The sequence below is a fragment of the Callithrix jacchus genome, chromosome 8 (genome assembly GCF_049354715.1).
Source record: "Callithrix jacchus isolate 240 chromosome 8, calJac240_pri, whole genome shotgun sequence".
NCBI classification, from domain to species: domain Eukaryota; kingdom Metazoa; phylum Chordata; class Mammalia; order Primates; family Cebidae; genus Callithrix; species Callithrix jacchus.
This window is the reverse complement of record NC_133509.1, coordinates 106,495,667-106,512,789: the sequence shown is the minus strand read 5'-3', so window position 1 is coordinate 106,512,789 and position 17,123 is coordinate 106,495,667. Positions and strand designations below refer to the sequence as shown.

The 17,123-nt window shown below is 38.4% G+C and overlaps 1 protein-coding gene across 46 annotated transcripts in view; it reads right to left on the bottom strand.

Moving 5' to 3' along the window:
• The window catches only part of SIPA1L1 (signal induced proliferation associated 1 like 1), a 397,653-nt gene that overhangs the window by 120,362 nt on the left and 260,168 nt on the right, over window positions 1–17,123 (bottom strand). For all 46 annotated transcript variants that reach the window (XM_078335306.1, XM_078335307.1, XM_054240120.2 and 43 more), the window contains 2 exons: window positions 5,576–5,706; window positions 194–382 (listed from right to left, as the gene is read on the bottom strand). In XM_078335306.1, coding sequence (XP_078191432.1) covers window positions 194–382; window positions 5,576–5,706 — 320 coding nt within the window. The remainder of the gene's footprint in view (window positions 1–193; window positions 383–5,575; window positions 5,707–17,123) is intronic.

The following is a 17,123-nucleotide window of genomic DNA, read 5'->3' as shown; positions in this document are numbered from 1 at the left end:
TACAGAATTCATCAAAAGAGAAATGTTCAGCGTTCAGAGTAAGAAAAAGCAAAATAAGTAACTGCAAAGAGAGTGTCTTTCACAATAAAAGGTATCCATTTTTTCTGTCAAAACAAGAAATATTAAGGTCTGTATTCTGGAAGCCTAGTAGGAAATGTGAGCAAGAATGCTCTCCTCAGAAAGACAAACTCACCCCTTGTTCATCCAGTTTCATGAGCTGCTCTGTGACCTTGGGCGTGTTGAAGGCCAATCGCAGGCACTGGACATTGAGCTCAGGAACCACGTGCTCCAGCACTTCTTTGAGAGGCAGCCCTCTGGCCGTCGAGTGCTTGGCTGTCGACGGAATGGCATCCTCCAGGACTGAACCTCTCAGTGTCATGAGCTGCAAGAGAGACAAGTGCTGTGGTGAGGCTTTTGGGATGTGAGATGCCTGAACACATGTATATGCACTGCAGGCCTGGACTGTGGGGCTCCTCACAGAGCTGGAAAATGATTTTTGGGGTAAAGCCAGTGAGAGGGAAAGAATGAGAAAAGTGGTGGAGGATACTGAATACATAAAAAATGAAACCAATCTTTCAAGACTGAGGGGTCCAAAGGAGCACACAATCAAGACTTCTGAGGATTTAAATACCAAAACACCAAAAACACATTTCCGAAGTAACAAAAATAATATTTCCTTAAAAGAGATCAGTAAAGATCACCATGTCTATATGGCTAGACATTGTCACTATGCATACTAATTAAGAAATTAAGAAGGTTGTATCCCAGAGCAATGTCTGAAGAATAAATACCTAGAGTTTGGATGTTATACTTCTTTGAATTATAAAAAGGGGGAGACAAAGTTTTAAGCTTCAGAATGCATGGCTGACAAGCATAAACTATTCATGCCACCAAATGCTGCTGACACCGGACAATCATCACTGTCATTGCAGCAGCAAAGGCAACAGCAGCTGAAATTACTTTTGATTTTCTCTTATTTCTTAAAACGCCTTCCCTTCTTAAAAGACCCTCCATTAATACCTTAAGCAAAGACATTTTCCTATGTAATGATGATTTGTCAGAGAAAAGTTAACCAGATATAAAGCCTAAAGTAGAAAATGTCTGTATGGCAAAGTTGTTAACATAATTTAAATACTATATGAGGAAAGAAGAGAAAATCCATCAAATTGAATACATTTCCATTTAGCAACAGGAGCTACAAAAGCTAGTGGAGTGCATGTTGAGGACTGAGTGTCAAATATAAAGGTATGAGGTCAGAAAGACACAAATGCAATCTCAGAAGGACAAGTATACTCAACAGAGCATAACAAGGTCAGGTCCTCGGAGAGTCCAAAGGCAGAGAATGGATCACAGTGGATCAGGGCATAAAGAAAGGCCCCATCGAAAGGAACGATTTTAAGAAATGGCCATGAAATAGGAGAACAATCTCTACAAAAAGAAAATGTCGAGAGAGAACATGAGCAAAGGCATGGAGACTGGGAAAAAAAGGAGTTAAGTGGGAAGGAGTGATTATTGTAGATGGACACAAGAGAGCAGGGAGGAACGGATTATGCAGCTGCGAACTGGAGGTGCACAGAAGACCCTGAAGCTGACTATGTGATACATGCCTCACTGGGCTCCTACTGGTCAGCTCAAGATGTGCTCATAGAGGGACGATGTATACTCAGAAATTAAGTACAAATAAGACGAACTGCAAGAGGAAGAACTGGAAGCAGATAATATAATTAGAATGGAGGCCCTAACGGTCTTCAGGTAACAGGCAAACCAGATTTAGGATTAGCAGGAAAATGGGAACCAAAGGAAGAATCACCAGGGAAGTAAAATCTAGAATCTACAACAGGGGTATCCAATATTTTGGCTTCCCTATATCACAATGGAAAAAGAAGAATTGTCTTGGGCCACATATAAAATACACTAATAGCTGATGAGCTTAAAAAAAATCTCATAATGTTTTAAGAAAGTTTACGAATTTGTCTTGGGCCACATTCAAAGCTGTCCTGGGTCACATGTGGCCCTCAGGCCATCGATTGGATGAGCTTGATCTGTAACATTTGCCCACAGGTGAGGACAAGACAGATGGGAGTAGAAAAAGCAAAACTTATTAACATCTTATTTTCAATACAGGAAAAAGTTAGTAGAAATATTTGCAGTCTATTCATTTGATGAGTATCTTTTCTCTTTCATCATAAACAATTTCTTTCAAACAAAAAGTAAAAATCATTTTCCTATTACTTAATGTATAATTTGACACAAATAGTTTTTATGTTGTTTTTAAATCACAGAAAATAGCTAACTCAGTTATTTGACTCTTTTCTTCATGAGATACTATATAGCTTGAAATAGGGAACCACAAAGGCTAGAAGTGTTCTCAATTTAGAAGCCAAGACCAAAAACACGAGTCATTGCATCTTGAGCCACAGAAAGTAGCTAACTTCATGAAAGCCAAAGCAGATGAGAAAAACAATGACTCATTTTTTACATCCCAGTCACTAGTATTACTAATATTTTTGTTAATGACTTCCAGAAACAAGAATGAAGTGAGTCTTCATAAGTCCTGTGTTCCTATGCTTAAAAACACTCATGTGCCATAAAATTTTGCTTATAAACCAACTGCCATGCCTACAAAGGTACGTCTTCTTTTATGTTTTGCACTGTTTCTTTCTACTAAAATGAAAGAGATTTGTTTGTATTTCTGTTATCTTGATGCCAGTTACTGGTACTAGAGTGTCACTGTAATGTTTTCTTTTTTCTTGCCTTATTCATCTGCATGAGAAATTGGTAACATGAGAAGTCCCTGATACAAATTAAATCTTATTTCATTTTTAATAAGTAAAAGGGCTTCAGTGAAGAGTGAAGTAACTATCTCTCAAAGTCCAGGAGCTACAGACAGGGACCACTATTTGGAAATATTTCTATCAAAAGCCTTATACAATATTACCATTAAACCAAATTTAGGGATTATTTTTTATTAGAAAGAAAAAACATCATACAAAAACTTGTTGTGATTAATTACATAAACATTAGAGGGAGGAAGGAAGAAAGGAAGGGAGGAAAAGAAGAGAGACATGGAGGAAAGGATGAAAGGAGAGAGGGAAGAAGGGAAGAGAGAAACCGGGAGGCAAGGCACTATCTGAGGCATCAGGCAAGATGTACTGAACTACTCAGATGGAAGCCCCACCCTCATGAGGCTGTACTCTAGAGGAAGAGATTGAAAGCAAACAAAATGACTAAGTATAACAGAGAAGAAAGTGTTAAGTATTAGTGAAAAATAAAGCACTGAATTGGAGATGAAATGGGAAGGTAGGAGACATTTTAGATTCAGTGGTCAAGAAGGGCCTCTGTGGTTTCTGAGTAAATCCTAGATGGAAATGAGGCAGCCTGACAGAGAACACAGCAGTGGGGAGGAATGACAGGCATCTGAGCCCCAAGGCAGAGCTGTCCTGAGGTGGCCCAGGGAGGAAGGAGGCCAGTGTGATGGAGAAAAGACCGAGCCAAGAGGAGTCACAAGGGATGAGGCGCAGAGAGGTAACTGGGAAGCAGATGTGCATGGTCTCCTAGGCTAGCAGGACAGTGGCTATTTCTCAGAGGGAGATGAGGAGGCTTTCAAGGATTTTGAACTAAGGAATGACAAGTTCTCAATGACATTTCAAAAGGAACCCCACTGGGTCAAAAGGATGCAGAGCTTCAGCACAGAAGCGGGAGACCAGTTCTCAGAGCAAGACCAGGACCAGGACTGGGCAGTGAGGATGGGAGAAGTAGTTGAGTTCTGAGCATACTGTGAAGACAAAATGAGCAAGTGCTGTGGACAGACCAGATCTCAGGGGCAGGAGGGAGAAGAGGGGAATAAAGTGTGACTTTAATGGTTTCCAGCCTGAGAAAAATGCAATAATAGAGTTGTCATGAAGTGAACATTAATTTGAATGTAAAAAACAAGTGGTAATGGTTTTTTTGAACACTTGACTTGAAGCTTTTAGTCAAAGGCTAAGGAAACAGACCCAACAGACACAACTCATTCAAATGGGTTAGGTGGAGAGACAGAATCTTATGACCACAGAAAGCAAGTAGAACATTTTGGGTCAAGGTAGTAAAGCAGAGAGAACAGAGGCAGGAAAGGTAAGAGTCGATGTGGTTTACAAACCAGAGTGGAACTCAGGACAGGTATTAAGGTAGGAGGCAGAGGCTGGGATCAGCTGTGGAAAGCCTGCAAGACATGAGAAGGGAAGCTCCTGCAAACCAGTGACAGAATCCGACTGAGAACGGAATCGTAGGAAACCTTAACATCTGGCATGAGGGGCGGGATGAACAAGGAAAGGAAATGAATTTACCTGGATAAAAACAACACAGAAAAGGAAGAATTTGATGGGGGTTTAAATCAGAGTGGCCTTGGGAAGCGAAGAGAATGGGAAAGACAAAAATACTTAGAAAGGAGCAACTACCTGCATACAACTCCAAAACACAGAATGTGATGATGTTCTCTGTGCCTCTGTGCTCAACAAAAGAATTTACACCACGTAATGATTAGCTTTGTCATGGAGAAAAAGCACATGAGAGTATGTTAGTTCACTTCTCTCTGGCCAGTATAAACACCACATTAGATATTTAAGTCTTGTCTTTAAAAGTCCTATATTTAATTTCCCTGGGGTTCAGGCTTAGGAACAATTACTAAGTGATGCCAACCCCTGAAACTTGCTTTGCATTCAATGGGGGAAATGAAGCCAAATGCCCTATTTAAACTAGTTTCAAAACCATTATTTTCTAGATGACTCAAGCGTATTAGGTATTATGCACAGCAAAAATCCTAAAGTGAAATAGCAGCTGAGAGGTAATAAATTGGTAACTGGCCCAGTTATGTAAGTTTACAAACAAAAAGAAGAACCTCATAGTCCCAGACTTGTTCATAGGTTTTCTTAAAAAATTATGTGTGGGTTCTTTTATTTTTCCATGTCTTTTTTTTAGCCCAAACTTCCTTTTAAAATAAAAACTCATAGATTGTGTATATTTGGATTCCTAAAGAGCTCTAAAAGACTGTTTCACTTAAAATTAGCCCCTGGTTCAAAGAGTACACCTTCTAGGTCTCAGACAATGGGTCCCAAAGACAGTAAAGTGAAAGTGGAAGAAGAGTCTCTTTCCCTCCTTTTTCCTGGGAGAAAACATGCGCTTAGCAAGAGCTTGGAAGAGTGAATTAAGTCTTTCGTGGCCTTCTCTTATCCCTAATACTCTAGCCCTCAAGTTGCCTTGGTGCTTTCCAGCAGCCTTAAGCAGGATACACAATATCCCACTGGGGATTCTGAGGGCTCCAATTTCCTTAGGCCACACTTAAACGGCATTATCTTTCTGTGAATCAAAACTCCTCACACGCATATTGCATCTATTCAGAGGCCGATGAAAAGAAGGGATCCAGATCTAACCATCTTGTCCACCTCCATCTCCACCAGAATAAATGAAAGGGACCTTCACTTATTCCAAATACATCTGTAACCATGTGCTATTAAAATGAGTTGCTTTGCTACTGCTACTATTTGCCTTTTTTCCCCCATTTCAGTTAAACCTCAAACCTCTCTCATTTGTGACTTACCTCACTAGTTCTAAAAATTATTCTGTAGTTGTATGGAGATCCATTTTCTTTCATTTCTTCTGGTTTTTCCCTTCGAATGCTCACAGCCACTGGACCAAGATTCTCATCAGCCCCAAAATAGTTCCAATGTTCTTAAAATAAGGCAAAACAAAGTTAGAAAATCTACCTAATACTTTGAAAATGTTACATCCTGCTCAGTATTTAAAGTCACCACTCAAGAAATCATATCAATAAAATGTAAACATTTAACAAATATTAATATTGTTCAATTAGTTATAAAAACAAAAACTCGGCTACATAGGTTTAGTTCCAGAGAAGATAAATAACATTGAACACAGGTGGCCTGTTGAGTTTTTTACTACTCTACAGATTACTACTCTACTATTTCTCAAAATAAATTTGTATTTTCTCCCAATATCCTATGTTTTACTACTCTACAGTTTACTACTCTACTATTTCTCAAAATAAATTTGTATTTTCTCCCAATATCCTATTTAAATAGGTTACATTTGTGCACACTTCCTTGTCTAATAGAAGGCTTGTGCTAGGACTTTTTAGCTTCTGTTTTTGTTTGTTTTTTTTTTTAATTCTAAACATATTGAGAACAGACTTTGAAGAAAGGGGGATTCCGCCAAATTAAAAAAGATTTCCCTTGATTGGAGAGAGAGGTGTGTGGCTGCGAGTCACAGGGCGGCACTGTGCCCCCGGGTAGCCCGTATATGGTGGAGCCGGCGCTCAGAGGAAAGAGCTTCACAGTGCCCCAGGGAGGCAGGACCCAGGGCTCTGTCCCAGAGCAGGGCTAACATATGTGGCCAGGTGACTGACGAGCCCAGAGCCTCTCTTCAATGTTGTGGCCTTGTGCCCAAGGCCCCAAACCTTAGCACAAGCCTCCAAAGGACTGGTGGTGAATTTACCGTCTTGACAAAAAGAAAGGTAGGGATCAAAATTAAGGTAATTTGTAGAAAATGTTGAAGTGATATTTACCGTGCATATACATATTTTAAAAATTTAAACTGTTGATACATACATAAGATGTTCACAGATGAAGAAGCCCACAAAACATGAAAATATATGAAAAACTAGAATAGATAATTTATTTTTCAAATCTCCAAATGCTTACTTTTTACATTATTCTGTTTCATTTATATCTGACATGGCTAAATGACTGAATTGTGACATAATATGTCATCACACAAAATGCACACATATTTGAAAATACATGCTATTTCCATATAAAATATAAGTATTTGAAAATCCATGAGAATAATAAGAAAAAATAGCATAAATGTCTAATCATGTAGTTTAAAATTTAAGGAATGTATATGAAAATACTTTGCAGGTACTAAAGCACAATTACAAAAACTACAGTCATAAATGTTGAGGGCGCTCTAAGAATATTATCATAAGGCATGGGAATTCAAAAGAAGAAAAACACAATGGGAATACAAGCAACAAATATGTCATATATGAGAAATAACCCAATAAATGTCACAAAATTCATGTACAAACACTTATGTATACTCTCAGAGCACAGCACATGAGAATCACACTCAGATTATTTACTCTTACTTTGCACACAATTCTAATAAGCTTGGTTGTCTGGTCTTCAAGCTCACAGCTTTATTTCAGAGGTGTGATAATTCCAGATGTTGACAAATCCAGGGTGTAGGGCTGATACAGACTTGCATGCAGACAGCAATGTGATAGAACAACTGACAACAAGGAAGAAACAGAAAGGGAGGAGACAGAAACAGTATAAAAAAGCGGACAAGAACTTAAAGAGAAACAAGACAGCAGTCTGGGACCATTTACTGAAGGAGCAGAGCTTAACACGCTTTGATAAACTCAGAGGATATTGTTGTTTCACTGCAGCACAGAAAAACAGTGGATGCATTAAAGATGAGTGTGAGTCATATTCATTACCTGGTCCTTGTATTTCAAGGACTCTAATAAAAAACCAACATCTTGGAACTCCTCAAATACACCCACATACCTGAGAATGGGCAGATGGCATGACACTTCTCTGCGGCTGGAGAAATACCCAGATATAGGGCCACTATAAATTCATCATCAATAATCTCAACTCATCCTCATCCTCAAGCTTTCCCTGGTCAACTCTCTCTCTCTGTTTCTCCAGGGCAGATGTTGCAAACATGCTCTATTCTCCTGTAACCATCCGTCACCTACCTTCTCCTCAATCTTAGCAAATGACAATGTGTCTGCATCACAAAGGAAATAAAGAAGCCATTTCAGATGCAAACTTACTCACAATCCGCACAAATTTTCCAGAATCCAGCCTCTTGTTTCCTTTTCTGTATGATCAAAGTCCCACTCTGACCCTCATTTGCCCATTCCTCCTTTCTAGGGACTCAGGTTCCTTATTTGACTCTCAAATTTTTATCTTCAACTTCTCTCTCTAAACTTGCTAATTCCCATCATCATTTAATTACCTTTAAACTCACATTGATTCTCAACTCCTTATCACCTGTCAGAACTAAAGAGTTATCTCTTCTGTCCTTTCTTGCACTGGAAACTTCTTGAAATAGCTGTCCAATTTCTCAGAATTATCATCTGAATTCCACTGCATGGGTCACCAATGAATTTCTCAAAGTTAAAACAAATGGTACTGTTGGTCCTTACCTGGTTCAAACTCTCCATAACATCTAGTATAGATGATCACTTCATGTTTCTAGAAACACTCTTACTTCCTGGTTCTATGACATCGCCTTCTTCTGATTTTCCTTCTACCGCTCTGGCTGTTCTAGCTCAGTTTCCCTCCCTCTTCCTATCTGAGTATTCCACCCACTTTCAGAAGTTCAACTGCCACCTCAATGTTGATGACTCTCAGAAGTCTACAAGTCTACTCTAGACTTCTCTAAGAGTAAGATCTTTGTTTGTTTGTCTTTTGTTGTTGTGTGTCTGTTTTGAGACAGTTGCTCTGTTTCCCAGGCTGGAGTACAGTGGCGCAATCTTGGCTCTGTGCAACCTCCAGCTCCTGGGTTCAAGCAATTCTCCTGACTCAGCCTCTGGAGTAGCTGAGATTAGAGGCATGTGCCACCATGTCCAGCTAATTTTTTATATTCTTTGTAGAAATAGAGTTTCACCATGTTGGGCAGGCTAGTCTCGAACTCCTGGACCTCAAGTGATCTGCCCGCCTTGGTCTCCCAAACGGCTGGAATTACAGGCTTGAGCCACCGTGCCTGACCAAAGCCTGAGATCCATTTACCTACTGGAACTGTTTGTCCCATAAACATCTGCAAAAGTGAAGCTAGCACCTTCCTACAGAAACCTTTATAGCTCTGCCTCCAGTCCCTATTTCAGCAACGGCTACCACATTCACCCAATTGTTTATGCCAGACCCATCATCGTGCTCTGTGAATTCCAGTTTCTGGACACCTCTCAAACCTATCTTTTCCCAACCCTACTGCCACTGATTTGTCCTATCATCACTTGCCTGAGTGTTTGTAATAGTCTTCTAACCGGTTTGCTTTTATCCAATTCATTCACACTGCCAGATGATCCTTCTAAAATGCAAATCTGACCAACTACTACGAAACTTAAAACACTTAGGTTCTTATATACCCTGAATTTCATGGTTTCCCAAAGATCCTCATAACCTGTCACCGTCAATCACTCCAGCCTCAGCTCAAACCTTTCACCCTCTTAAATCTGGAGAACCAATGATACTAAACTTCTCTTTCAGGTGCTCAAATTCACTGTCTTTTATTATCTGAAAAACTCTGCCTAGAACATTCTTTCCATAACCCCTCTGTATTTGGCTAAGTCCTCTAATTTTGGGGGCTCATCCTAAGTATGACATAGACATCTTTGGTAAGATGGACTCAATAATGGAAGAAAATTAAAGTGTTTACTTTTGATAGTAATAACTTTATTTTAAAATGTTATGCATTTGGCCAGGCACGGTGGCTCACGCCTGTAATCCCAGCACTTTGGGAGGCCGAGGTGGGTGGATCACTAGGTCAAGAGATCAAGACCATCCTGGTCAACATGGTGAAACCCCGTCTCTACTAAAAATACAAAAAATTAGCTGGGCATGGTGGCGCTTGCTTGTAATCCCAGCTACTCAGGAGGCTGAGGCAGGAGAATTGCCTGAACCCAGGAGGCGGAGGTTGCGGTGAGCCGAAATCGCGCATTGCATTCCAGCCTGGGTAACGAGAGCGAAACTCCGTCTCAAAAAAAAAAAAAGTTATGAATTCATAAAACAACAAATTTTAAAACAAATATTTAATATATCTAATGAACAAAAAACAGAAACATAAAAAATGTAAAAAAATATAAATTTATAAACTAAAAATATTAAACTTAATCATTTTAGTATTACTGGCAGATAAAATTGTGTCATTTAAAAAATCCTATATAAACTAAAACTAAAGACTAAAAATAAGGTTACTTTATTAATAATTTTTTAAAAATTGTAAAAATAATGATGATTTAAACATTTTGTAAGTCATCATCAAAACCCGACTGTATTTTTTTGTAACTTTTCCCAGCTGCTGATGAAGTATAGTTCTGAATTGGGGGAATGGTGATGGGATAATTACAAACTAAATTCAAACACTTTCTTCAGACTCTAACTTCAAACAAACCCATCTCTGGTTAGATAATGCTAGGAAGCTATTTTTGAACTTGCGTCAAGTTTTCTTCATTAAAAAAGAGCTCTAGCTATTATTTCCCAAATATCTTTTCCAGCTAGTCTTCATCGGTATCAGTTCTATTGGTATGGATGGAGACTTCGGTCCAATTTCCCATGCGAAATTCACCACTATCATCACCAGACTCTGCTTTTACAAAAAGTCTTTGAACTTGAAAAAATTTATTATTTACTTATTTATTTTTGAGACAGAGTCTTGCTCTGTCGCCAGGCGCCAGGCTGGAGTGCAGTGGCGCGATCTCGGCTCACTGCAACCTCCACCTCCTGGGTTCAAGCAATTCTCCTGCGTCCATAATTACAAGAAGTTCTTCTAGCCTGATCCACAATTGTCATTCTCTTTCTTCTGGAGTGGAAAATTTAAAGGGGAAGGGGAAAAGACGGGCAGTTACAGATGAAGGGCATTAAAGAAAGGCCAAGGAGGACTTTGATGAGGAAATTCAGGATGAGGAAAGTCAGAAAAAGAAAAGAGGAAGGGAAGAAGAATTAGAAGCTCAGGTAGGGTAGATAAAGTTTCTGACGGATGAACTGAAACACAGGTATTATACCCCCCGAAATTATAATATCCCAGCATACTGGGATGCCAAAAACCAATACAGCAATCACCATATTAGAATGCTGTAAGGCAGCAAAGCAAAGCATTTTGCCAAGTACTCTAATAATCACAGCAATCATAAAAATATACATATTTCCTTCTTTTTGATAGATATGGCAACTTTGATATAAAGAAGGTAAGTCACTTAGCCCAAGTAATATATAGCAGTACCTGAGTCAAACATTATTTTAACTGCTGATTTCAAAGCTCATTTTCTTAGCCATTATAGGCAGTATGATGTTTCCAAAAGTTTCAAAAATTTTATTATGAATAAAAAAAATCATTAAATAAAACGATTCCTAAAGGAATAAACTATTTATCTAGTCCAATGAGACATAATGCTTTATTCCCTGACGTGCTGTTAAGCTAAGGTTTTGCTGAAAGGGAGAGAGACTGACATTATATCCATATACGGTTGACTTCCTTCCACCTACGCCATTCCTCACATTTAAGACCTAAACAAATGTCTAGTCTGAAGTTTTCTTATTAGCTCTGGTTCTTGAGTTTTAACCAGGATGGTACAAAGAGTACCAATGAATAATTATGTCATCATTAAAATGTTCCAGATAAATAGCTGTATTTTTGGTTGATGTATTCACAATAATAATAAAAATTTCACATTCTTAGTAAGGGGAAACAGTAAATAGTTCAGAGCTCAAAATAATTAGATCAGGCACAGTTCAATCACCTGATTATAAGGTGTACATAACAGACACTTTACAAAAGAAGACATACATGAGGCCAACCAACATATGAAAAAATGCTCATCATCACTGGTCATTAGAGAAATGCAAATCAAAACTACATTGAGATACCATCTCACACCAGTTAGAATGGCAATCATTAAAAAATCTGGAGACAACAGATGCTGGAGAGGATGTGGAGAAATAGGAACACTTTTACACTGCTGGTGGGAGTGTAAATTAGTTCAACCATTGTGGAAGATAGTGTGGCGATTCCTCAAGGACCTAGAAATAGAAATTCCATTTGACCCAGCAATCCCATTACTGGGTATATATCCAAAGGATTATAAATCGTTCTACTATAAGGACATATGCTCACGAATGTTCACTGCAGCACTGTTTACAACAGCAAAGACCTGGAACCAACCCAAATGCCCAACGATGATAGACTGGACTGGGAAAATGTGGCACATATACACCATGGAATATTATGCAGCAATCAAAAAAGATGAGTTTGTGTCCTTTGTAGGGACATGGGTGAATCTGGATAACATCATTCTCAGGAAACTGACACAAGAACAGAAAATGAAATACCGCATGTTCTCACTCATAGGCGGGTGATGAACAATGAGAACACATAAACACAGGGAGGGGAGCACTACACACTGGGGTCTATTTGAGGGGGAATGGGAAGGGACAGCGGTCGGGGGAGCTGGGGAGGGATAGCATGAGGAAAAATGCCAGATGTGGGTGAAGGGGAGGAAGGCAGCAAATCACACTGCCACGTGTGTACTTATGCAACTATGTTGCATGTTCTGCACATGTATCCCAAAACCTAAAATGCAATTTAAAAAAAAGATGTACATAAGCATGCGTGTACAAGGCAAAAAAAGTTAAGCTTGGTTTACTTGTAAGGGGAAAGGAAACTACAGTTAGAAGAGTTAAAGGCTTCAACTAGCAACTTTTGGATCGCTTTCACTGGTTATCATGGTATCTGCAGGCTACGTATTAATCCTTCAGTTGCATACTTCCCTGAGGATATCTGTAGCATAATCTGAACTGAATGCAATTATGAACATTAAAATATAGTTTAATCTGTAAAGCTCTAATTTATGGCTTAAATCATCTACAGTAGTTTAAAGTTTTTAACAGAAAAAATAGACATGATGAACATGAATCAAAGAAACACAAAGCAAATAAAACTTAGCTACTACCTCATACCTAACACAATACCAAAAAAAACTATGTTTCTGAAATGAAAAACCAGAGCTTGGTAGAGATGTAACATTGCTGTAATACATTGCTGGTGGCACTATAGATTGGTATCAACTGCTTCAGAAAGCAGTATGGCAAGATACTTTAAAGTCACAAAAATTTTCACATCCAAATCTTAGAATTACCCTGATTGATCATATAGAAAGCAAAATAAAACCTTTTCCATTTTTCTCTAGGAAAAAAAAATGTAAGTCCATGTATAATGGGGATGCTGAAGATACAAGATAAACAATAGTTTAAATTAAAATTATTTCACCATTTTTAACATTTTAAAGTATTTTTTTAATAGTCTACTTGGTTGGTTGCATATGTGCCACCATCAGTATAGTTAACAACATAAAGTTTGACCCTCAATGTTTTCATCAGTTTAATATTTTCATTAGAAACACACATGCACACATATGTTTATTGTAGCACTATTTACAACAGCAGAGACTTGGAACCAATGCAAATGCCCATCAATGATAGACTGGATAAATAAAATGTGGCACATATAAACCATGGAATACTATGCAGCCATAAAAAGAATGAGCTCATGTCCTTTGCTGGAACATAGATGAAGCTGGAAACCATCATTCTCAGCAAACTAACACAGGAACAGAAAACCAAACACCACATGTTCTCACTCATAAGTGGGAGTTGAACATTGAGGACACATGGACACAGGGAGGGGAACATCACACTCCAGGGCCTGTCGGGGGTTGGGGGCAAGGGGAGAGAGAGCATTAGGACAAATACCTAACGCATGCAGAGCTTCAAACCTAGATGACAGGTTGATAGGTGCAGCAAACCACCATGACACATGTATATCTATGTAACAAACCTGCATGTCTGCACATGTATCCCAGAACTTAAAGTAAAATAAAATAAAACAAAATAACAAGTAGAAAAACCACTCACTGTTCAAATTTTTCAGGTTTTGTTATTGTGCAACTTTTTACATCTTAATTGGACTAATGACTAAGTTAGAAAGAGAGGACAGAGCTAAAAGACTGGAGAAATCAATGTTAAAAAAAAAAAAAAGAAATTTCTTCTCTTGTTAGAAGGAAACACAGGTTTGTCAAAGTGGACATAATAAGAGGCCAACTGTTTAAAGAATGGATCTCCTTCTGGGAAGTGCACCATTCAGAGAGTCTCAGTTTCTGGTCCTCAAAGGGCTCATCCTAATTATAAGGGTGGAGGTTCCATGAAAACTAAACAGCCTTAGACTTTGCACCATAATCAAAAACAGGTCAGAGTAATGGATGGGGACACTTAAACAGGACTGGCCACATGCCGGAATTCTGTCCCAAAGCATGGCACTAAGCTTATAATTACTGCTGCCTAAGAGTAATTGCCCACACTTACAAAGTGCACAGTATTCTGACATTCCATTTCTTCTTCCCATAGGCATGACACTTAAAACGTGTGGTAATGTACTTGCCAAGATTACATGGAATTTGGGGGTTTAAAACCCTAGCTGATTTAAAACTGTAGCACCTAACTGGCCTCTAACTTTTCAATAAAAGGCAAACTTTAGTATGAAGTTATATTGATTACTGCACCAAAATGATTAAAAAAAAATATGAAGAAAGCCCTATTTAAAATAAAAGGAGGACATACATTGCAACTTTTCTGTACATAAAAAAATAAAAATAAATAAAGGGAGGATAAAGATGAGCAGAATCATAATGAGAGATTTTTTTTGTTGGTTGCCATCAGTCTATGACAAATGGCCAACAGTTATATTTTTTAAAATCAAAACTCACTAGTTATCAAAGAAACAAAATGTCTTTTGTTGGTTTATAATAAATGTTCAAAAATAAAAATTGTAAATATTCAAAATACTTAAGAGAATGTTAAACTACAGTCTTAAACATACCAGTGGATCTTTCTGCTCTAAGCTTTCTTAAGAGGAATTTGGCAATAAAAATCAAGGCTCCTGTAAAGCTCACATTTCTTTAATTTACAGGGCTCCACCTTATGGTAATAATTAGATATGTGTAAAAATTTATATAACAAGGCTGTGGCTATAAATAGAAATTAGGGGGTCTATAAACTTGACTTTAAAAACCACATCTTTATTTTCACTAACTTCCAACTGAAATTTACTGTTTCCATCTATTATAAATGTAGGCAATAGACTATATTAATATTAGCTGTACATGTGACTTTGATACCAATAGAAATCACAGTTTAATATTATCAGAATATTAATTACACTGACCCCTGCTTTGAAATGATGGCAATTAAGAGAGCTACTGCCAGGTCTATTTTTATGAAATAAGAAAGCAGCACATCCATTACTATGCCTCAAAATTTTAACACTTTTGCAACTGTGTTTGAATATGCTTGGTTTGCTTTGTATTTTTATTCCATGCACTTTAACATTTTCTGGCTTGGGGTCAGTGGCTAACTAATCCCAACACTTTTGGAGGTCAAGGTGGCAGAATTGCTTGAGCCTAGGCATTCAAGAGCAGCCTGAGCAATAGTGAGACATCATCACTACAAAAAATTGGCCGAGTGTGGTGGCTCATGCCTGTAATCCCAACACTTTGGGAGGCCGAGGCGGATGGATTGCTTGAGGTCAGGAGTTCAAGACCAGCCTTGCCAACATGGTGAAATCCCCCTCTCTACTAAAAATACAAAAACCAGCCAGGCATCAGGGCGGGCACCTGTAATCCCAGCTACTTGGGAGGCTGAGGCAGAAGAATCACTTGAACCCGGGAGGTGGAGGTTGCAGTGAGTCCAGATCACCTCACTACACCCTAGTCTGGGCAACAGAGAGATTTCATCTAAATAAGTAAGTAAGTAAATAAATAAATAAATAATCTATCTTAGCTAGACACAGTGGCGCACACCTGTAGTCCCAGTTACTTGGGAGGATTGAGCCCAGGAGATCAAGATGGCAGTGAGCTCTGATCACACCACTATACTCTAGCCTGGGTGACAGAACAAGACCCTGTCTCAAAAGAATAAATAAATACAATCTTATTCCAAAGAGAGTTCACAGGCTTCACTAAACGGTTATAGGCATCAATGGGGAAACAACAACAAAAAAGATAAGACCAGCTAATGTAAGCATTATCTATTACAACAAGAAATGGGGAAAACAACTGAAAAACTTTAAGAGCTGGCATAGCCATTACAGAAACAGGACAAAAATATAAAACTGTATTTAACAATTCTTATTTATTTAAAGAAGGAGTATGCATGTATTAAGACTGATGGGGTAGAAATAAAATCAGTAGTACCTCTACAGAATTAATTTTCCGTAGTTTCTATGTTTTTCTATAATGACATATATATATATAATTTTTATAACTGTAAGTTTGTTTTGTTTTGTTTTTGGGAGACAGAACACAGACAGTGGTGCAATCTCAGCTCACTGCAACTTCTGCCTCCTGGATTCAAGCAATTCTCTTGCCTCAGCCTCCTGAGTAGCTGGGACTACAGGCACACACCACCACGCCTGGCTAACCTTTGAATTTTTAGTAGAGATGAGGTTTCACCATGTTGGTCAGGCTGGTCTCAAACTCTTGACCTCATGATCTGCCTGCTTTGGACTCCCAAAGTGCTGGGACTAAAAGCATGAGCCATCGCACCCAGCTGGAAGATTTTTTTTTTAACTATTAAAAAATGCATTTGGTTTGCAAATGATCAATGACTGTAACGAATATGTTTAATGTTAATACCAATTCAATCATTTAGCCTAGGGTAAAAACGTTTAAATGAAAGAAACACCTGTTTCTAACTGAATTTCCTTACATTTAAAACACTCTTTCTACCTCCTTAATGGGGATATTGTAGCATTTATGTATGTCTTCCTACATAAAAGGCTTTAGAAGGATTTAGCAGGAAGTCTCTAACAGGTAGCCAGAAATTCCGTTAAGGCAGAAGTCCCCACTGCTCACCAGGGCAAGGACCCTGCAGTGTCCCAAACACTCAGCACAATCTACATATTTGTGCCCTAAATGTCCACAGGAGTCCTAGAGGTGACTTCGGCTCATGCTTCTCTCATACTTTACTTGAATACAAATAGGAAGATGTCTCCTCTCATTGCCTTGATGCTCAGATTAATGGGCTCCCCATACAGAGGAGGGAGTTCCATTAGAAGACAAGAAAAGGAATTGATGCAATAAAGCAAGTATCTTTTTGAGCACCTAATTTCAGGGCTCAGAATGAGGGTCACATTGTCTAAAGATATAATGAGATATGCATTTGGGAAATAGGTGGTAAGCTTGATTATGTATGTCATCAACGTCTACTGATACAACAGATTTAAAAGGCCCTTTGTTTTGAGAATGTCAAAGAGCACAGAAATTCAGTGGAATATGGAAATCAGTA